The 24,578-nt window shown below is 38.5% G+C and overlaps 1 protein-coding gene across 1 annotated transcript in view; it reads right to left on the bottom strand.

The window, feature by feature from the left end:
• uck2a (uridine-cytidine kinase 2a) overlaps positions 1-24,075 on the bottom strand; it is a 114,661-nt gene extending 90,586 nt beyond the window's left edge. Inside the window, exons 1-2 of the mRNA XM_028810877.2 lie at positions 23,639-24,075; positions 23,279-23,539 (exon numbers count right to left, since the gene is read on the bottom strand). Coding sequence (XP_028666710.1) covers positions 23,279-23,374 — 96 coding nt within the window. The 5' untranslated portion in view covers positions 23,375-23,539; positions 23,639-24,075. The remainder of the gene's footprint in view (positions 1-23,278; positions 23,540-23,638) is intronic.
• Positions 24,076-24,578: the final 503 nt, after the last annotated feature.

Consider the following 24,578-nt stretch of genomic DNA (forward strand, 5'->3'; position numbering starts at 1 on the left):
TTCCTTTAACAGACTTCATTATATACCTTAAACTCAATGAGGTAAATACTGCAATAAGTAAGTTTAAAAAATGAATGAGACCATAAACAGTTAAATAAATCAGCTTAATGTTAAATGTCAGTTAACTAGACTCGGTTTTTCCAAAAAAATAAATAACTACAATATTTCTGTACTCTGATGCATTGGTGAAACTGTATATATTAACTGATTCTGGGTATCCCTGCTGGTTAGGTTACTCAGCAATTCCAGATTGCTCTGGTGCAAGTGTGCATATGAGTCGATCTTACTACCATCAGATTTCTGTTGTTTCTGGCACAACATCAAAGTTGTTGTTCCAGGTCATTCACCTTTAGCTAATCAGCTATAAAAGTTACAGATCGGCCCTTGTGCTTTGCAGGTTTTACGATTGGCAGATCCACATATTGGGGGGGGTAGTTTGTCATCAATAATTAGGTTTTATAGCCTATTGCAGAAAACCACAGACAACGCTGATACAGCGCTACTTAAATAGACTGCAAATCCAAATAACTCGGGGAGTACTGTATCATTGTGCATCTTCAGCAGTTGCAGGGCTGTTGAATGAAAGAAGATGAGGGTGCTAGTTTTAAAAGTGAGCCAAAGAATCCAACAGGATAACAATCAATGGTGTCTTTTTGTTGCAATGCTTCACTGCACAACAGGATTACAATTACATCCAGAGAAAACTGTAATCCAATGGATATATGTTCTTGTACTGAGCCTGCTTATTTGTGTGATTTTTTTGTCTGAGTTAGAAAACATCTTCATCTAGGGAGTGCAACCAACTTCTACAAATCTTCACCTACATCAGCATCACAGCACAACAAAACTTTACATACCTTTCAGGAGGCTGTTCACAGGGGATTTCATTTTATAACTACTCCACCATGGTCTGCACCTGAAAAACTGGACTATGCTGTGTTTATTGTTCTGTGCTTAGTGTATTGTTAAGATTTCTTGTGTATCTGTAATATTAATTATTTTTGTCATTTACTGACAAAAATATAATAAATTTCTGTTCAAGTTAAATTTTGCAAAAAGTTACAGTTCACTAAAGAACTATTTAACTGCACACTTGCCTTTGATACTCCACGAATCTGCATCTCGGCAGTCAGTCTCACACTGGTGATTTGCTAGCGCAGTGATCATATTGTCCTGCATTTCTTGCAACTTTTTACATCTTATTTAGTGCAACACACTTAGAAAACTACAGTAATTTTGAGCCCAAAAAGTATTCACGGATTTTCACATTCGCAAGTGCTAACTGTGGAACCATAAAGCATGTACTTGGTGTTTGAAAGCTCAAAATTTAACATTTAATTATACAGTCGACCCTTGATATACGACCGGTCTGACATGCGAACAACTTGCTTTACGACCAAAATTTTTGTTTTGAATTACGACCAACATTTTGCGTTAGGACCCGAATGCGGTCACGTGAATCCACTTGTGCGATTGTAAACAAACAGCCGAGAGCATTTGTAAGCATCAGTCGGAGCCCAGATACATGTGTTTGTGGACGTAATTTCGGTCAGTGCAGTGATTTATATAATTTACTTCGATAATTGCTAAGGAAGGAAGCGAAGGTAACGAAGGTAAAGAAGGAGATCACAATCGAAACGAAGAAGGAAATTGTGTGGAAATATGAGAGTGGCGTTCGTGTGACCGATCTCGCTAATATGTACAGCATGTCGAAAGCCACTATCTCGACAATTTTACAAAGAAAAGATTTGTAAAAGGAAATTCCTTCCAAACAATAACCACCTTCCATTTCATTCTCCTCCTCCTTCCTTCCTGAAAGCCAAAGATGTTAACTTAAATGGTGAGTACAGTATGAAATTGTTGTTTCTGGTAGGCTAGGCACCTTTTATAACTTTTTGGTTAGTACATTACAAAAATTATTGGTGTTTTTGGTAAATTATGCACATTATACAACCCTTTTTTATTAAAAAAAAGTTACCGGTAAGTAAGTGTTGCTATGGGAGGTTCGGAACACATTATGGGCATTTCCATTATTTCTAATGGGAAAAATAGTCTTGACTTACAACCAACTTGAGTTACAACCAGCCCTCACGAACGAATTGAGTTCGTAAGTCAAGGGTCCACTGTATACCAAATAACAAAAAAAGATCTCCTTAAGAATTTAAATAACAGTTTGAAGTTTTTCCTATTCCTGTTTAGGGGATTTTTCACTCACTTTTGTGAATAAGAAAGGAAATGGTCTTTTTTCCTGTAAGCACTTCCTGGTTTGTGATGTCACAGGCTGAGTTTAAATCTAACTGGTGGAATTTGAATTATTTTCCTGGAACCAACAACTTCGATGTTCTTCTAAGACCAACAGAAACACAAAGATAACAGATCAACTGGATGGCATTGGGCACCCTGTGACCCGGAATTGGATTAAGAGAGTTTGGGAATGTTGTTACCCCACTCAGTTCTTTCTGAGCAGAGATGCGGGTTATTTGCAGATTTCCTTCTCAACAATGCTGTCGTTTACATTTTTATACTTTTAATGTGTCAACCCATTAATTCCAAACTCTGAATAATATTAACTTTATACAAATGTCAATTCTCAATTCTAGCACTTAGTTATCAATATTTTACAAGATTTCAGTTGTTTATAATGACAAATGTAGAAATAACACTTTAATAACTTACTTATTTTTTGCATTAAGGTAGCATATACTATAGAAAACACTGAAATGATGAAACAGTTTATATGAAAGAGCAATATCTATCTCAGGAACATTTCAACTCATGTCAATTGTTTTCTGTCTCCTTTTTATTATCATGACTGTACCTTTGCATGAGGAAAGAATGATTGGTCCTTTCTCAATTGCGAGGAAAACAATTTGAAAATTCTAAGGCATTTCAACTATGTGCAGCTAACAGGGAAACGTGTAACTTTACACTTCCTCAAAGTGTGGAGTGAGACTGCAAATTAGTTAGCATGCAGTGCAGCTTTGTTTGGCACACCACTGGGAAGTACTTCCCTCATTCATCATGAACAAGTAATTATGGACCTTACACAGGTTTAGTCATTCAACTGGCAAAAAAGCATTGCAGCCCAACCTTAAAAATGCAGTACACTTAACAAGAGCCTAAAGTGTCAAAGTTCAGAATGACCAAAGCCTAAAAACCATCTACTCCACTGACTCTCACCAACTGTGATACATCAGCTCCACTCCACCCAGCACAGCTGCCAGAAAGCAACCAAGGGATTTTTTCTGAATTTATAACACTACAGTAAATGCTGTGAACCCCCACCGTTTCCTAAACCTGTTGTGGGGTCATGGCATGAGCAAATATGAAACAAACCTGAAGAATCAATAACACTATAGTAAACACTGAGCAACATTAACAATTTAGAAATAAACCTGAAAAACACAGATATGTATACAGTACATTATACAGACACATTCTAAACAATTTTGCGCATGAAAAACGAGTCATTTTAATGTATAACAATTAACTATTTAACTTACAACACACAAACATTGATAAGCCTACTTCTTGCATCTACACATTTGTTTCACACTTTATGAATGAAACCATAAATTATATTTATTTAAAAAAAAAAATGTTTCAGTCTTGTCTGTCAGTAAAATCCTAAATACCTATCAAGGACTGATGGGTCTTCAACTTTTCAATAAAGAGCTTAAATGGTTAGAAAAGTAGATTTATAGGCCTTCGACTGAAATCTGTGCCTAGGCTTGGCAATGTCTAAATTCTGTTTTCAGTACAAGAAGCCAAAAGACTTAAAACACTGAAATGCAGCCCCAATACCACTTTTTAACTGTTGCACACCAAAATCTTTTCTGCGTTTTCTAATTTTCTTTTCTTTAATTTTATCTGGAATGGCTTTCCCACTGTCTATCTATTCCTATATTATACCATTCCCTAACCAAAAAGAATTTGTCAAAATGAACAGTTTGTTTTTAGAGATCTGTCTGAATAAAAAGCAAAAAGATTAAAAAAATGTTCATCTGCATCCAAATCTGCCTGCATAACACCATAAAAGGGTGGAAAAAAAAATCACAAGGTGCTGCCTTCATCTCTTCTACTTACTCTGTGTGACTCAGAGTGAATCACCAAACCTGTCACCATTCGTGTCATAGAAGAAAGCCGAGTGCTGCAATATGATGATCGTGACTGCCAAGTAGTTTAGGAGACATCCTCAGAGTGTCAAAAGGACAGAAAACAATCAAGGTAATACAATATCCAAGTTCATGTGCAAAAATAATGCACTACATTATGCTGCAATATTTGATTACTTTTTAGAATTTTATACATTTTTACATGCTATAGTTATTCATCATTTTAAAAGCACATTTGTGGGCAAATTAGTATTAACCATGTAAATAAAAAATACAAACTAAAATCCATACTTAACATCATGCTTAGCATTACTGCCTGGATCAGCAGCTGGTTAAAGGTTGTCAGCACAAGGTTTACTTTACTCTGGTAAAAAGGAATTCATGTAACCAATCTTTTACATTAATACATAAATTTAATTATGGAGGACGTCATATTTTATATATATATATATATATATATATATATATACACACACACAGTGGTGTGAAAAACTATTTGCCCCCTTCCTGATTTCTTATTCTTTTGCATGTTTGTCACACAAAATGTTTCTGATCATCAAACACATTTAACCATTAGTCAAATATAACACAAGTAAACACAAAATGCAGTTTGTAAATGGTGGTTTTTATTATTTAGGGAGAAAAAAAAATCCAAACCTATATGGCCCTGTGTGAAAAAGTAATTGCCCCCCTGAACCTAATAACTGGTTGGGCCACCCTTAGCAGCAATAACTGCAATCAAGCGTTTGCGATAACTTGCAATGAGTCTTTACAGTGCTCTGGAGGAATTTTAGCCCACTCATCTTTGCAAAATTGTTGTAATTCAGCTTTATTTGAGGGTTTTCTAGCATGAACCGCCTTTTTAAGGTCATGCCATAGCATCTCAATTGGATTCAGGTCAGGACTTTGACTAGGCCACTCCAAAGTCTTCATTTTGTTTTTCTTCAGCCATTCAGAGGTGGATTTGCTGGTGTGTTTTGGGTCATTGTCCTGTTGCAGCACCCAAGATCGCTTCAGCTTGAGTTGACGAACAGATGGCCGGACATTCTCCTTCAGGATTTTTGGTAGACAGTAGAATTCATGGTTCCATCTATCACAGCAAGCCTTCCAGGTCCTGAAGCAGCAAAACAACCCCAGACCATCACACTACCACCACCATATTTTACTGTTGGTATGATGTTCTTTTTCTGAAATGCTGTGTTCCTTTTACGCCAGATGTAACGGGACATTTGCCTTCCAAAAAGTTCAACTTTTGACTCATCAGTCCACAAGGTATTTTCCCAAAAGTCTTGGCAATCATTGAGATGTTTCTTAGCAAAAATTGAGACGAGCCCTAATGTTCTTTTTGCTTAACAGTGGTTTGCGTCTTGGAAATCTGCCATGCAGGCCGTCTTTTGCCCAGTCTCTTTCTATGGTGGAGTCGTGAACACTGACCTTAATTGAGGCAAGTGAGGCCTGCAGTTCTTTAGACGTTGTCCTGGGGTCTTTTGTGACCTCTCGGATGAGTCATCTCTGCGCTCTTGGGGTAATTTTGGTCGGCCGGCCACTCCTGGGAAGGTTCAACCACTGTTCCATGTTTTTGCCATTTGTGGATAATGGCTCTCACTGTGGTTCGCTGGAGTCCCAAAGCTTTAGAAATGGCTTTTATAACCTTTACCAGACTGATAGATCTCAAGTTACTTCTGTTCTCATTTGTTCCTGAATTTCTGTGGATCTTGGCATGATGTCTAGTTTTGAGGTGCTTTTGGTCTACTTCTCTGTGTCAGGCAGCTCCTATTTAAGTGATTTCTTGATTGAAACAGGTGTGGCAGTAATCAGGCCTGGGGGTGCTACGGAAATTGAACTCAGGTGTGATACACCACAGTTAGGTTATTTTTTAACAAGGGGGCAATTACTTTTTCACACAGGGCCATGTAGGTTTGGATTTTTTTTTCTCCCTGAATAATAAACACCATCATTTAAAAACTGCATTTTGTGTTTACTTGTGTTATATTTGACTAATGGTTAAATGTGTTTGATGATCAGAAACATTTTGTGTGACAAACATGCAAAAGAATAAGAAATCAGGAAGGGGGGCAAATAGTTTTTCACACCACTGTAATATATATATATATATATATATATATATATATATATAAAATAGCTTTATTCCTGAGCTTTCAACCCCTATCAGGGGTCTTCATCAGAGGATAATGCTTAGACTTACAAGAATCAAAGGCAATATATAGCAACACATTCAGTGATGGGGGGGGGCGCGGGGTAATGGGTGGAGGTGACTAAGTCAGTATGATCAAGGGGGGGGGGGGGGTGTATAGTTTAATTATTGTGTACATGTCCTTTTTAAGTTGGCATATGCTGGATTTATGTCCAAGTGTCTGTTGATGGCGTTTTCATCTGATAGCCAAGACTCGGCCAACTCTCTGGCACTTTTTGTACTGGCCTTAAATTTTACTTTACGTTGTCCCAGTTGAATGTGTGTCCTGTCGATTTAGTATGTGCATATATCAAAGATAGTGCGTCCTTTCTTCTGACGGTGTTGCGATGTTCCTGTACACGTGTTGAGATTCTTTTTGACGTTTGTCCTATGTATACAGCTGAGCAAGAATTGCTTGGAATACTATAAACTGCGTTTCGTGTTTCGGTTGTCGATTTCTTGTTTTTAGCATTAAACAGGACCATGCGCAGATTGTTCGTGGGTTTATGTGCTATTCTGATGACGTCCTCCATAATTAAGTATTTATTAAATTAAATAAATAAATATATATATGCTAAGGATTTTCTCTCTCTGATGCAAAAACTCACAAACTAGTGGGCCATGAAACTTGAACTTTGTCTTATTCAGTACCTTGCGCAGTGATACATGTAATATGAACCCTTGAAATAGATGTGCAAGCTACCTCAGTCACATAACTGGCTTCAGATCCTTCACATGGCAAGTATCTTTGTGACAATGCACCATATCTGACAGGGAAAAGAAACAGCCATGCATGTATTCAACATGACTCAAAGGAAAATGACATCAGCGACATCTGCTGACAGTTAGACTCATTGCACAGGTCAATCAGACGCATGTCAACTACACACAGTGACACCATGAAAAACAACATGATCTTCAACCTTAGCTGGGCAACAATCCAAAAGCAGGAACCATTTCACTGATGACATACATGAAATGATGAGACAGCAGAACACAGGATATACTAAAGAGAGAAGTATGCAGAGCTATTGAGTCACAGTACAGACTGCAGAACAAGACGAACAGCACTACCATATACTCAGCATCAAGTGTGACATACTCAATACAAGCAGTGATGAAGAACAACAAAAAACCTTTTATTGCTTCCTTTTGACTTGCTAGAACAAACTATTTACGTGTACACGATATAAACAGCAGCAAGCGTCACTAGCATAATAGAAGGTACAGGATGTAGAATGGAAGAACAGCAGCAACAAAGAGATGCATAACAACAAACAAGCAGTACTTCAAACATTTCATGAGCACTACTTTGCAGCATACAAACAAAAGTCATACACAACCAAAAAGCTGGAGGTACGGGCTACCTCTATCACATAAATAGGCCTCAGATCCTTTGGAAATCACACACTACGAGTACAAAACACAGACATACACACTGTAAGGAAATCAAAAAAGTGACAGTACCCTCATTGGTGTTACCCGAGGTGCTGTGTTTCTGTGTTTCATAAGAGGCACATGAAACCCCTTTCTTCAAAGACTGGAGGTCTGAGTGTTTCCTAGTAATACTTAATTTAGGTTATTAGCTGATCCTGAAACAAAAAGCACATACTCTCAAAGGAAGGGCCACACCAAAATTCAAGCTTTATTCCCCTTTAAAAATGCATATTCTTTTAGTAACTGTATTCCTGTTCAGTTCTCTCAGTTCTATTTCAGTGCAACCAGGGAATCACATGATTGTGCAAATGCAGATTTCCCTTGCACTTGGATTTATTACCTAACTAAAGTTGAAAGGCAAATATTCTGTTAAAAGCCCATATGACACAACTGCAGAAAGCATTCCAACATTCATTCCCTGAAACAATTTTATTCAGTAGCTGGTAAGCAGATCCCTTCCTAGTAGCAAACAGGTAGGTGGAAGTTAGGAGCAACCCACAAACAAGAGACACACTGAACAGTGATCCCAAAAGCATGCTGAAGCTAGAAAAAGGCTGAACCAGCACATATCTGCAAAATGAAGGAAAAAATATATAACGCAAACATTCTTAAACTGACAAGAAAAAAGCTAAAAATGTGTCATTTTGGCTGATAAACCTTCATCAGATATATCTACTCAACAAACAGATTCACATGTCCTAAATTTAACAGTTTTTCACCCCCCAAAGTGGAATTAAAATTTTAATTTTTAAAAAATCTCTCAGCATGCTTGTAGTTATAATATGGAAGGGCACCACAGGTCCAACAGAAAAGGAAATGGGAAACCAGAAACACCAACAGCAGCACCTCAACTCTGAACAGCACCAAAAAATGACTGGGTTTTTTTTTTGGCTATAAATGGAATAAAAAAAAATGTTTTACCCTTTAACAAAGTGAACATTTTGTGAAGTAGTTATCTTATCTACTGCCAAGATATTCTACATCAAACACTGAATGTCTACAAAACACAAATTTATTTAGCAGAAGACGACTGCCTCAGAACATTGCCTTCTCCTCAAAAAAAAAAAAAAAAATCAGCACATTACCACTGTTAAAGAATACTGTGCACCAAATTGTTTGTTGTTGAGATAGATTAAATATTCCGAACTGTTTAAGAGAAAGGAAATACCACTATTTACAAGAACTATAATTCTACAACAAGAACCGTAATTCAATTTCGAAATATACTAGAAACTAATACAGAACTGAATCCTATTACAAATGGCTATAATTGAACAAAATATCTGATACATGCAAGTCTATGTCATATGCAAACTGCCTTACTTACATGTACACCAAGCTCCCAGAACAGGGACTTCGTGACACACAATACAAATGAGATTTTCAACGTCCTAACTAGTAGACAACATCAGTAACTCCACAATGCACTCCCATATGGTGGTGTGTAGATCCCCCTGATATGATCACGTGGGCAGAGGCAGCAGTACCACCTGCATCAATACATTTGATAATGACAACATCATAGACCTGATAACAAATACTCAAAAAACAGCACGTCATATAACAACATAATAGGCCTGATTAAAAATAATCACCAATCAGCACAATCATACTTCAGTGTAACTAAAGAACATGGCGAGTGTACAAATGTAGATTCCTATAGCTTACAGAGAACAGAATTGCTTTCTGACACACCCACACCACAATAACAACAACAATCTGTCCCTTAAAGTCGGAAAAATGAAAAACCAGGTCACACACTTATGGAATGAGTAGGAAGGCAACACTCCTATTTGTATTGGTGCATATGCTCTAGAGTGGGTCAGCAGCTTTAAGTTCCTTGAAGGCATAATAAATGACTAACTTAACATGGACACCACACATCAGCTACAGTCAAGAAGTGTCACAAACTGTCTTAAGTGAAATCTCATTCTATGCTCAACAACTGTTAAGGGTGCACGGTGGAGTCGATTTGGAATATTCACGCCCCAGAGCCACAAAGCATTATAAAGGAATCAGCTTTGAACATTACTGGCGGACAACTCCATTCTGTCCAAGACATACTGTACCGTATAACAGATGCTGCTTTATAAAGTCATACAATATTACTGCAGACCTCAGCCTCCCTATACGGTCTCTTTTCAGAAATAATAACACCGGCATTACACTGGATTTGGGAACACTTTTAAGCCTCAGGTCAAAAGGCCACTCAGCAGCTGCTCATACAGACAACTGCTTGAATGGTTCTGGTTTTTATACAGTATATTTATAAGGTCTAATGTTACACTTAATACAGTACATAGTGCTATAGTCATTGTCTATTGGATTTACAGTAATGTCACTATTGGAAACGCAAGAATCTCATTTACAAAGTACAGCAAAACAGGATACACAGGTTTTTTTTAGACAATATATATTTACAGATGTAACCATATTTGTTATGTTTTTCGATTATTAAATTTCATCCCTGTTAAAGCAATCTAAAAAACACACTCCTACAAGCTACATCTGTCATTACTTTTTGTTCAGCACAGACAATATTTTCTAAGAGAAACAAAAGGCACAAAAATAAAACCATATCCATCTTCTGATGTAATGCCCTGTTGCCCACAACATGCTAGTCCCCTACTTGAAAAGAGTAGACAGAAATAGTAGTAATTTGCTTTAGACTCAAACATTTTGAGCAATTTAGCTGTCAATATCTTCAAAACGTTTTATCCATTAGACAAAATGCTTCCCCCAAAAGTAGAAACCAAAAACGGAAATGAGCCAACTCACAGACAACCACAATGTCAATTTACTCTGAATCTCCACACTTGTCTGAGTATTTAAATCTAGACCACAGAATCATTACTTTAATCTAGCATACCCCAATTACAGCTACTGATTAGATTGTTCATATTGCAACTCTGTTAAGTCATTTGCTCAAAAATGAAAGTATGCTAATCAATACAGCATGTACTGTTAACTGATCCCACTGCATTCTGCTTTTCCTTGTGGTATACTGCCGTGAAACCTGGAACCAGTGCTAAAGCGCTAAACTACTATTCCTGTTCATGATCAGTGACAAGACATTAGGAACCATGGATTGCAACAATTAATGGATTAAATCTGCTTCAGCACGTGCATGAACACAGTATAGTTGAAGAACTACAGTTGTTTCTGTTATACCCTACTGTTAACTCAAGTGCATTAAGCTTGAAAACTGTGCTATATACATAAAATGTATTATTTATTATGTTTATTTTCTCTGTTGTCAACTGGCCACATCTCAGTTACAAAATTTTATTGATATTAATCATTGAGATTCATTCGGTTTTATTGTGTATTCAATACATTGTGCTTTTATGAAAATGGTGAATGGTTGAACAATTGACTATGAGTGCACAATAGTTGTAGATATGTAAGTGCTGTGGGCCTGTAATCAGTTAAGAGTGCTATGCAAAAATTAACCACATCTACAAAAAGAAACTAGCTTTGCCGAGGCTCTTAACACCTTTGCACTTTTTGTTTTTACCCCATGTCACGTTCACAGATCAAATCTGTTGCATAGCACATGTTTCACAAAGAACAGAATAAAAGGCTCTGCCAAACACAACAGGACTCCTTCCAAATGCTTACACCACACTGTGGTCAGGACTTGTTTGGAATATGCTATGCAAATTTCCACATAATGCTGTGGTTCAAATGTGAATCCTAAAAAACATTAATAAGCCTTCTTCAGCACTTAAAAAAGAAACAATGTAATATTTAGTACATGGCACCACACTTTCCTTGGTAATCGTTTCAGAAATGGACAATTCAATAGGCTGAAGCAACAAGAAGACACTGCAGTCTGACGGAAACTAAATCTGCTGAGATTGCTAAAGATTTATTAATGAAAATGCCTAAATTTGCTATTTTAGAAACCTACCCGAAAGTTCATAAACTGGACATCTGATCATGTAACTGTTTCTCTTTTACAAGAAGGAATATACCATCAATTGTGAAAACATGACACTGCTATTAAAAACAATTGTAAATGGAACAGAATCTACAGATGAACAATCATTTTTTAAAAGCGTTGTATGAATGGAGCCTTAGAACCCTTCAGAGGTGTGCAATAAATAAATTAGATAATCTATATTATGTCCTGCATAGTTTACACACTGGTGCCTATACAACTTGTTGCAGATCATTTTTTTTTTTCTTTTGTTAAATACCATTACATGCACTTGTTGCCTTTATGGCAAATGCCACAAGATAAAAACCCAAGGCAAACTTAAAAGAAAACAAAGTCTGTCTATCCTTCAGAGACAAAGCAATTCGTACAAAATAATATTCTATTATGCAAACAAAGAACTATGGCACTGCTAATAACTACTTTCAAGTACACACTGCAGAGGAAAGCAAATTGTTAAATCACTCAACTAAAGCTCTTGCAACCAAAGTTTACTCATGAATTCTACAGTGGTAAGGTTACATCATTGTTCGGATAGGTTTTTTGAAAATAGGTACTGTCTGAAAATACATAAATACATACACACGGACAAATTTGTTTCTACCCATACAGCTTCACTGAAAAACATGTTTTGGATGCCAATGAAAAGCAATAGTCCCCTGTATACCTGTATGTTATCGAGCAAAGCAGGTGTGAAAAAATCTAAAATTGTGGGGACAAATTAGTTGTCACCTCTAGAAAAGTTCCTAAATAATTCAATTTGAGTGATTTTTCCAACTAGCTGTTTTCTTTAATTAGTATCACAAGTGTCTCCAATCGTGCACTCAGTCATTCGGTCAACTTAAATGGATATAAGTTGTCACCAATTTGCAGTGTCACACACTGAATATTGACCAGAGAAAGCCAAGGAGAGAGTTGTCTGAGGAGATCAGAAAGAAAATGATAGTCTTCTAGCCTTTGCCTTTAACATGCTTGTCTATCTCCAAGCAACATAATGTTCCTGTGACAACAGTTGCAAATATTAAGCAGTTTAAGGTCCATGGGACTGTAGTCAACCACTCTGGACATGCCTGCAAGAGGAACATTGACCCCAGAATGTGCAGAAGGACAAAAAGCCAAAGATAACTTCCTAAGAGATACAAGCTGAACTCCAAGGTCCAGGTCCATCAGTGTCTGATTGCACCATCTGTCACTTTTTGAGGGACATGACGCTCAATGGAAGAAAACCCAGTAGGACTCCGCTGTTGAAAGTAAACCATAAAAAAGCTAGAATGGAACTTGCTAAAATGCATACTGACAAGCCACAATGCTTCTGGAGACATACCAGCTCTCTATCCACATATGAAAAAAATGAAGCCCTCAAAGAAAAGAACACCATACCTAATGTGAAACATGCAGAAAGCTCAGTTGTGTTTTGGGGCTGCTTTGCTGTTTCTGCCACAGGGTGCCTTGGGTCTGCGCAGAGAACAATAAAATCTTAAAAATGTCAAGACATTCTGGATCGAACTCCCCAGTGTCAGAAAGCTCCGTCTCAATTGTAGGTCATGGATCCTCCAACAGGATTATGACCCAAAACACGTGGCTAAAAGAACCCAAGAATGGCTAAGAACAAAAACAGTAGTAGACTAGCATTTCTGTATTAATGCAAACCCACAAATGACATGTTCACGCTCTGCTTTGTATGGGCAGCAAAACTCATATTCCTGTCTCACCGTGTGTGGTACAGTCCCAACACACTCACTCTGTACTCCCAAATCGCCCAAGGCAGTCCTATGTACAGATGAGTAATCCCTGCCCTCAATTACAGCTATGCATACCTGTTCAACTTGGCATTGGTATTTGTACAAAATTATACAATAAAAATGACTAGTATTAATGGACTCCATTTAAATATGAGAATCAAGTGGATATACAGTATGAGCTAGCTAGATAGCGAGGACGTTATTTGTTAATGTCCCAAGAAGGAACTTGACTTTTGGAAGTTACAGGACAACTTATATTTTAAATGAAATAAACATGCCCAGGTATAAAATTTGTTGATGTCATTTAACACACTTAAAGTAAAAAATTTCAAATTTTGCTTTTTACAGCGCAAGAGACTTCTACAGCAAAGTCAATTTAACTGTAGAGAAGTTTTTAAAACTTACTATGCCGTCTCCTCTTAAACATTAAAAGAATGTACACGTCTAAAATGTGGCACTTCAAATATTTATTTTTTTAAGCTTTTTGGGGATTTCCAGAGCCTGTGGTTCTAGCTTAGACACAGTGTGTGGTTCTAGCTTAGTCAGAGTGTGTGGCATAGTGTTTAACTTCCTCCACATTAACTCCAGTGTGGCCCAGGTTATGAATTCTATGTAAATACGATTAAACCCAAGTCTGTCGGGGTGACATGTAATCATCCACTTTACAGCATTAAGGCCAAATAACTTTCAGGACAGTATTCCTTCTTCCAACTACTGAACGAAATAGCATTTTGCACAAAATCATGAATATTTCTGTGTTCTGCCACTTTATGGGAACTCCATGGTAACTAATCATGAGTGGGTCCAAAAACACAATGGCCAACAAAAAGCCATAAAGGCAGTTTTAGAACAAATTCAAACTGAACAACTGCTCAAATCGAGCGATAGTGATGACAATGTGACGCTGACACCAAACCGCTGTGATATGCCTGGTAATTTCAGTTGTGTGCAGATTGAAAGCGGTGCAACAGTAGTTGCATGACAAACATTTCAAAATGATTGTGATCAAGTGTGATAGATAGATAGATAGATAGATAGATAGATAGATAGATAGATAGATAGATAGATAGATAGATAGATAGATAGATAGATAGATAGATAGATAGATAGATAGATAGATAGATAGATAGATAGATAGATAGATAGATAGATAGATACTTTATTAATCCCCAAGGGGAAATTCACATACTCCAGCAGCCAGCATACTGAGAAAAACAATATTAATTAAGTATGTATAATGTTAACGTTTACCCCCAAACCCCCCCCACCGGGTGGAATAGAAGAGTCACATAGTGTGAAGGAGGAACGATCTCCTCAGTCTGTCAGTGGAGCAGGACATTGACAACAGTCTGTCGCTGAAGCTGCTCCTCTGTCTGGAGATGATACTGTTTAGTGCAGGGGTGGGCAGATTCAGTCCTGGAGGGCCGCAGTGGTTGCAGGTTTTTGTTCCAACCCAGTTGCTTAATTAAAAACCAATCCTTGTCAATTATTTAATTTCATGGCTTGCTAGTGCTTTAACTCTGCCATGTCAGGTCATTCTCATATCCTAGATTTATTTTCCTTTCTAAGGATATCATCCAAATGATTTGAAGTCTAAAACAGATGAGTAATTCTCAGTGCTTCACTTTTTTCTCTTCACTTTCCTTCCAAGTATTTAATTAAACCAAATAGTGCATGATAAATACACACAGGTGTAAATGAAAACAAGCTAAATGGAGAAATGCTGGTCTCTTTTGTCATTTGCATGGTATTGCTAATTAGGAGCAATTAAAAACCAAGAATACAGCTGTTTAAGACTAAAATAAGCAATAAGGGTTCAAAATCTTAACGAGCGAGACAACTAAAGTGAAGCTGAAGTGTTACTTGAGCAATAAGGGCTTCTTATTAAGCAACTGGGTTGGAGCAAAAACCTGCAGCCACTGCGGCCCTCCAGGACTGAATCTGCCCACCCCTGGTTTAGTGGATGCAGTGGATTCTCCATTATTCACAGGAGCCTGCTCAGTGCCCGTCATTCTGCCACGGATGTCAAACTGTCCAGCTCCATGCCTACAATAGAGCCTGCCTTCCTCACCAGTTTGTCCAGGCGTGAGGAGTCCCTCTTCTTTATGCTGCCTCCCCAGCACTCCACCACGTAGAAGAGGGTGCTCGCCACAACCGTCTGATAGAACATCTGCAGCATCTTATTGCAGATGTTGAAGGATGCCAGCCTTCTAAGGAAGTATAATCGGCTCTATCCTCTCTTGCACAGAGCATCAGTATTGGCAGTCCAGTCCAATTTACCATCCAGCTGCACTCCCAAGGTATTTATAGGTTTGTACCCTCTGCACACAGTCACCTCTGATAATCATGGGGTCCAGGAGGGGCCTGGGCCTCCTAAAATCCACCACCAGCTCTTTGGTTTGGTCTTTATTATTAAATCCTGTAAAATATTGTACTGGAGTCGACCAAAAAAAATATAAAACAAATAATAACAAAAAAAGAAAACAGTATTGCTAATGACCTCAGACATCCAGGATAGCCGTTTTTCTCACTCCTCCATCTGGTAATTACACCAGTAGATTCAGGGACAGTTGCTACCCACAAGTCATAAGGTTGCTGAACAGTCAGTCATAAATATTCAAAAGTATATTGTAGCACAACAACGTGTACAAATGCTTGCAAATTTAGGTTGCATACAATTGTATACTGTATGTTGCATGCCAAGTACATAATTTTGCATTTTATTTAACTGTTCTGAGTAGACATGCAAATGTGAATTTCAATGTACTATGTACACATGTCAGAAACCTTGCTGATTTAACTTGTATGCTTAACAGAGCATACTATTTGCATATTGTGCATTCAACATAAGTCTGCTTCTTTATGTACAGTAGCTTACATATTCTGAGTCCTTGTTACAATTGGTTAGTTGTTCTCAAATGTCTGACTGGACAATAGAATTTAAAGAGGACAGTTGAATTTCTGTGTACTGGAGAGAAGGGATGTCAGCTTCAAGTAGAAACCAATGAAAAAATATATTCCATTATATGCAATATTATTTTTTAAAATATGCTCTCATTAAGTTGATCTTCTATATTAGTAGCTGATAATTCGTTAAACTTTATCACAGCTGGTTTACACCATTTCTTTAAAGTACATTATTGCTTTAAGTGTGTAATAGTACAGACTCCATCTGGCTATTAGCATAAAGACTACATTATTTTATTTTGCAGTATATGATACTATTTATTTTTTTCTTACATTTGACTGGCATATGGGTCTCACCCCAAAAGATGCTCAGGATTAAAATGAGTTAAAGAGAGATTTGGAAGGCAATTGGCTGACCTGAGTAAATCCAGAAAATGGCCACTAAACTTATGAGCCCTGACCCAATGCAACTTATAAGACTAGAACTTGATACATCATTTAGTCCATCCATCCATTTTCCAACCCGCTGAATCCGAACACAGGGTCACGGGGGTCTGCTGGAGCCAATCCCAGCCAACACAGGGCACAAGGCATGAACCAATCCTGGGCAGGGTGCCAACCCACCGCAGCACATCATTTAGTTTTTTTTTTTTTTGTTTTTTTTTACATTTTGAGCTTGAGCAAGTTATGAGACTTTGTACAAAGTCACAAAGTGAAACAGAAGCTCAACCTTAACCAGCAACATTATGTTTATACTACAATACCTTAATCACTAAACTACAGTGCCTGATATGGAACTATTCTGCAGACAGACACCATATGTCTGATATTCAAGTCTGCTATCGTGAAGTAACTTCACTTTCCTCTTCTATAACTCAGCTAGCTGGATACCTGAGAATCCAATATGGTGAAGTGAAGAACTGGGGTTCGGTCCCGACTAGTGAAGAGGCAATAGACAGAGATAATTAGGGACACCCTTTGGAATCATCCGGTTAGGTAGTTAATGCCAGATCTTTCCAAAGTTCTGCCTTCATTGTAATTGTGTATTTACCTGGAATTAGTTTTATTTTTTTCCAGTATGATTTCATCAGTTATATAGAACAATATCTATCTCATCGATTTTTAAACAATTACACATGTGCAATTGCATCCACAAATTACTATACATAAATTTCTACATGTTTGGGCATCATAAGGTATTAAAGGCAGTCTTCTCACAGCACCCAACATCTACACCAAGAGTTCCCAAAGTGGTCAATATCGACCCCCTGGGGTCGATTTGAACTTTCTAGGGGTCGATAGTTTCAATAAAAAAATTTGGGGGTCGATGACAGAAAAAATAGACCCCCTTACTACTGCTTATTTGTTTGTTACTTCAAAATATCTATGATTCCAATAGGTACCTAATTAAGAAGTAAAATAATTTAAAAAAAAACACTTTTTTGATAAAAACACATTACATACCAAACTTGCGAGCGAAAAGGTAAAATGTTTCATTAAAAGAGTCGCACGTAAGAATGCATGAAAATACATTTAGCACAAACATGTCTGAGCATTGTCTTATCGAATGTATCAAAGCAAGTGCGGACATGAAAAAACGTTGCAAGTCACTTCATTTTTATATTTAATATAGTGATTTCAATACAGTATTTGTACTTATTTTGAATTTACATATTTATTTCATAAATGTCAAAAATGTAAAAAAACTCTGCTCGTATTTTTTTGCTTTAATTTTCGTTAGTGCAGGTTTCAATATTAAATGTTGCACACGATAATGCCATATTCATTAGTCCTTTTATCTTTTTCAATCATTAATTATAAGTGATTAAAATGAAAAGTTTGATATCTAGTGAAATATTTAATATTGAGTACTGTACAAATTTACTAATTTGAGTAAGTAAAGTAAATGACTAGGGGGTTGACGGTTTTAAAAGTTTTTGGTAAAGGGGTCTGCGGCTGAAAAAAGTTTGGGAACTCTTGATCTACACCCACATCTGTGATCTCATTCTCTCCACCTCCATTACAAAGCACCTCCCATGTTTTTAACCTGTTTATCAATGCTTTTAAGAGACAATCCACCAATAAATTATATATTTTTTATACAAATTCCTACCCCATATAGTTTTTAGTGATGGCCAAGAAAATTACTCTCATTTTTCATGTAGAATAGTGGGGAAAAAAAAAATTGTGGATATAATACAAGCCATTGTTGACCAATGCTGTCAAAAGGCAAATGTGGAAAAAATCTCACATTACATCACACAATCCACACCTCAGTTATCCAGTCATATGCTAAAAAACATGCAAAATACACACTTTCTGCTAAAATTTGGTTTAATAGATACTGTGTAAAAATCAGAACACATCATTAACAGGTGGCATGTTTTCAAGCATACAGACAGACAGACAGACAGACAGACAGACAGACAGACAGACAGACAGACAGATAGATAGATAGATAGATAGATAAACCATTTTTTTTTACCATACTATTTTTATTTGTTAAGCGCTTAAAAACACAGCATTACAACTGACCGAAGCGCTGTACAGTTAAAACAAGCAAGACTAAAAGCAAAATATTAAAAACAAACATTAAGAGAGAATTAAAACAGACACTAAAAAACAGGTCAGGGGACCCAATAAAAGAGAGAAATAGCAAAAAGCAAGTGGAAATAAGACAGGTTAAGAATTAAAAGCCAATGTGAAGAAGTGAGTTTTTAGGTTTGATTTGAATGTGGCGACTGAAGCGGCTTGCCTAACCACTAAAGGTAAGGAGTTCAAGAGCCTAGGTGCACAGACAGAAAAAGCCCTTTCACCACGAGCTTTAAAATGTGCCTTGGGAACGGTTAGGAGCAGCTGATCTGCGGATCTAAGAACATGAGGGGGATTGTGACGATGGAGCAAGACACTCAAGTAGGCAGGGACTAGACCATTTAGTGCCTTATAGGTTAAGAGGAGTATCTTAAAATCAATTCTGAAGCTAACCGGCAGCCAGTGTAGGGTTTTTAAAATCGGTGTAATGTGTTGGCTTCTGCTGCTTCCAGTTAAAAGCCTTGCAGACGCATTTTGAACCAATTGGAGTCTCGAAAGAGTGGCTTTACTAATACCATATAGGCAGGAATTAGAATAGTCGAGCCGGGACGTAATGAATGCATGGATTACTGATTCCAGGAGGTGGTAAGGCAGAATTGGTTTGAGTTTGGCAATTCGCCTGAGATGGAAAAAGCAGGATTTTACTGTGCTGTTGACTTGAGCATCCATTTTCAGGACCATATCCATTTTGATTCCAAGATTGGAAACAGACGAAGTTACTGGAATGGGAAGAAAGTCAAGGCCAAGGGGTAGGGTCTGTTTGCGGTCAGGACTAAAAACAATGACCTCGATTTTTGAATCGTTCAGGTGAAGGAAGTTTACAGCCAGCCAGTCCTTAATGTCAGATAAGCAGTTGAGAAGAGGTTTAGTGGAGTCAGTTGACTTGAGGGAGAAATAAATTTGGCAGTCATCAGCATATAGGTGATACGAGATTGCATGTTTTCTAAAAATTGCACCTAAAGGCAGGATGTAAATTGAAAAAAGTAGTGGCCCCAAAATGGAACCCTGGGGGACACCACATGGGAGTGGGACTGATTCAGATGAAAAATCGTCTAGCATGACTCTAAGAGTCCTGTTGCAGAAATATGACCTGAACCAGTCGAGGGCTAAGCCAGATACACCAGCCCAGGATTCGAGTCGGGAGATCATAATGTCGTGGTCGATTGTGTCGAAGGCAGCAGATAAATCGAGAAGAACCATAATCACGTAGAGTCCTGAGTCCAATGCCAAAAGGACATCATTTAGGACACGTAAATGCGCGGTTTCTGTGCTGTGTTGGGGCCTAAAGCCTGACTGAAAAAGGTCCATTACCTGATGGTCCTGTAGGTGGTGAATTAATTGCTCATAAACTACTTTTTCGAGTAATTTTGACAGGAAAGGTAGTTTGGAAATTGGACGAAGATTGGAGAAGACGGCAGGGTCAAGATCAGGTTTTTTCACGATTGGATGTACAACTGCGTGTTTGAAAGCACAAGGAACTGTAGCCGAAGATAGACTACTAGTTATGATCTTTAAGACATCATATCGAATAGATAGATGGATAGATACAACAACAACAACATTTATTTATATAGCACATTTTCATACAAAAAGTAGCTCAAAGTGCTTTACATAATGAAGAAAAGAAGAATAAAAGACAAATAAGAAATTAAAATAAGACAACCTTAGTTAACATAAAAAGGAGTAAGGTCCGATGGCCAGGGTGGACGGACAGACAGACAGACAGACAGACAGACAGACAGACAGATAGATAGATACTTTATTAATCCCAAGGGGAAATTCACATACTCCAGCAGCAGCATACTGATAAAGAAACAATATTAAAGACTGATAACAATGCAGGTATACAGACAGACAATAACTTTGAATAATGTTAATGCTCCTGTGTCTGGAGATGATACTGTTTAGTGGATGCAGTGGATTCTCCATTATCGTCGTTCTGATAACCGAGGTGTGGATTGTGTGGTGTAACTTAAGTTTTTCCACATCATTTGCCATTAGACAGCATTGGTCAGCAATGGCTTGTATCATATCCTCAACTTTTTTATTTATTCTTCATTCAGCATGAAAACATGATATTAAAAATATTTCTCGACTGCTAAAACAAACTACATGGGGTAAGTAACATTAAAAAAAAAATCACATTTGGGTGAAATATTTCTTTAACTAAGTACATCAAATTATCTTTGAACCATTGCCATGGCTGATTAGAAAATCAATACATCTCTATCCCCTGTGTGGTGCAGCTCACCTACCTAATCTACCCTTACAAAATATACATAGGGAAGTGGCTAACAGAGGTGGGATTGCAATCCCTACCCAATGAGGAGGAGGAGGTTTGGAGCATGCATTGAATACAGTGCTTAGAAAATGGTAAAAAATCAAGTTGTAGGTTATTTTGGCATTTAGTTGACCACATCACATATCTAAATGCGCACCCCAAGATGGCATCCCAATATCACTATTAGGACTATCACAGAGAATAATGAGTAGAATGGTATCATTTGTGAATCTCTTACCAGGAATTTTTAATCTCAACAGACTACAGCTGATGGGCGGGCTAACTAATCTTTCTCATTCCATCCATCGATCCATTTTCCTAACCTGTTTATCCAGGGAAGTATCACAGGGAAACTACAGTCCATCTCAGCAAGCATATAGCGCAACAAACCCTGGACATCATGCCAATTCATCACAGGGAAAAACACATCCACACACCAATTCACCTAATCGTCATGTCTTTGGACTGTGAGAAGAAACTGGAGCACCCAGAGGAAACCCACACAACCACACTGAAAACATGCAAACTCCACACAGGGAAGACCTGGGACATTAACCCCAGCCTCCTTGTTACAAGACACACCAATGTACCACTGTACTACCTATAATATTTTTAGACATATTTAATCCAAATCAGGGTTACTAGGAACCAAAACCTATGCTGGAAGAATGCAGTAAACATTCCTGGACAGAACGCCAGTCCATCACAAGTCACACACATTTATAATTGCCAAATAAGCCAACAAAAACATATTTGGGGAAGGTGGAAGGAAAAAAAAAGTACCTGGACAAGCATCCACGCGAAGAACACACTCCGCACAAATGCCGCCCCCTTTCTGATTCCATTTCTTTATCACTTTTCTCAGTTATCTGCCTTCTTCGACCACGTCTCACTTAAATCATTTCTAACGTATCCCACACAAACCTCACCCTTGAAAATCCGCCATGTCGTTTTAAGGCAGCATAATGTTATGTACTGAAATCGTATTTGTTTCGTAACTGGCACTGCGATGACGTATACTATACTTGGCACTATATAAGCGCGACTTCAGGCTGACAGGTGCTTCATTCCGCATCATCATCACCGTTATTTCCGTTCCCATTCTACGAGTGAAATCGGCTTCCTTCGGCCAACCTCGGCAAATGTCGCCACTTGCATCGCCTACGCTCACGGGGCCTTTTCCATCCATTTGGCATGTTAATCGACCAGTAATCCGGCTCTGTCCTCGGGTATTACTTTGGCTGAAATTACCTGGACAACGTTGACTCTGGACACTGGGATCAGTGTAGTTGGAGGGGTTCTTTATTTAATCTTAAGTATTAATACCCAGCCCCCACCGTCCGATTCCTAGCACACCATCCCCGACTCCAACCGCATGGCTTTTCAATCTTGTGCGCACACACACACGCGGCGAGGGGAAGTCAGATTTTTAAAATCATACGTGCACGGGGGTGGAAATCCTCACACTAAACAAAATGAAAAGCATCACCCGATAATAAACCCACGCGAAGGGACGGCTAAAACAAAGAAACGAAATCTTCAAATGGCCCCAATGACTACATTCATTAACTCCACGTACACAAAAGATTTTTTTTTAAAGACGAAAAATGAACCGAGGCCAAAGCTGGGATTTCGGGACTTACTTCTTAAGCGACAAAGCCTGAGGATCCACGTCCTTAACACATGTCGAGCGGATATTACAGGAAGACAGTGACGATCAACAAAAAAACAAACATAAATATCGATGGATGGGCGCCCGGCCGGCAAACCCATTCCTCCAATGTATGAAGATGTCACCTTGTAGGACCATTCAGGAAAGAAAAATTACTATGGTGTGAAGATGTAAAAGGCTAGATTATAAATGTCGCAGGGCCACCATTTTGAGTTTAAATGATAAAAACGAACAACTACGTGAATTAATCGACACTAACATAAGCCGCCGTTCGGTGAGGGTTCTAGCGGCACGCCGTAACGTGTGCGCGTGCCACCTTCCCGCCACGCGCTCCACTCCTTTGCCCCCCACTTTTTCGTGAAGCGGGGCGACCCCCGGCTCGAATTCATCTCACTCACCTTTCCGCTGGCGGTACCCCCGGCCACTCCGATAAGGAACGGCTGTCGGGGGGCATGCTCCTGGTCGTCCAACCGCCTCTCGCTATCGCCTGCCATGCTGTGTCCCGCGCTCCTCGCCTGGCTTCGCCTCGCCGCCCGAAACACTGTCTTCTTTGCACTCTGGCTTGTATGCGCGTGCTTGTGCGCGCGCTCCCGTTTCTCCTGTTTCGCCCCCTCCTCCTCACGTAAAGCCGTGAGGAGCCACTGCAGCGACACGCTAACCTACAAAAAAAAAAAAAAAAAGACAGTGTCGCGTCAGCTAAGGGGGGTCCCCACTCCCCAGAAGTGCGCAGCTTAAAATCAGGGTGTGCTTTAACCTACCTTAATAGAAACGGGAAAGTATACAAAAATAACTCGTATTTGTCGTCTTTCAGTTTTAAAATGATATTCCTGAAATCAGAGCCGCAGCGACCCGTTGAAACCTCCAAGCTTGCCAGCCCCTCCGGCTCTGATGTTGTTCCTCTTCCTCGCCAACAGGAGGGAGTGCAGTGCCACAGCTGATGCGCGGTGGGCTCCTCTTGAGGATGGAGGACAGATTCCAGGAAAAGTGACGGAGTGTTGAGCTTTCACCAATCTCAGAAGACATAAATATTACTATAGTAATCTGTTTCGCTACGTTGCCTTCCTATAGCAATAGTTCCAATTCTCGATGCACGCCTACAGAGTAGTCAGTAGTTCAGCACTTTCATATATGAAGACCCTTGTGTGGTCCTCTGCTCCTTCTCAACCACTCAGGTCTGGTGATGAATGGCTTCTGGTGATACCACCTCGGCATGATATCAAATATCAGTCCAGACTCTTTTCATGTCTATCTGGTAGCCAGTGGAACGAGGTGCCCACCTTCATTCGAACTTCTGTTTCCATCCTTGTGTTTAAGAAGTGTTTGAATCTTTGTTTGGTAAACTTCTGTCTGCTACTGGCCTTTAGGTGCTGTAACCTAGAAACTGTAACCAACTTGTTATTGTCTTCAGAGCTCTTCACTTGTGATGATCAATTTTTTCACCTTGTTATGTTCTTGACCGGTTCTCCAGACTGATGTTTACTGAATTATGCTGACCTCTTTTGTAAATTGCCTTGGATAAAACCATCTGCTAGTCAAACACATGTAAAAGTAACATAAATGTAAAGTTGTATATAATATTATCTGAATTACATCACCTCTTCTCTATAGCTGAGGTTTTTCTCTCCTAAAGTGACAGCCTGGATTTTTCCTGCTATTAGGACTTCTTGTTGAAGTCATTATCTCGCTATCTGAAACCAC

The sequence above is a fragment of the Erpetoichthys calabaricus genome, chromosome 10 (assembly GCF_900747795.2).
Source record: "Erpetoichthys calabaricus chromosome 10, fErpCal1.3, whole genome shotgun sequence".
Lineage (NCBI taxonomy): Eukaryota > Metazoa > Chordata > Cladistia > Polypteriformes > Polypteridae > Erpetoichthys > Erpetoichthys calabaricus.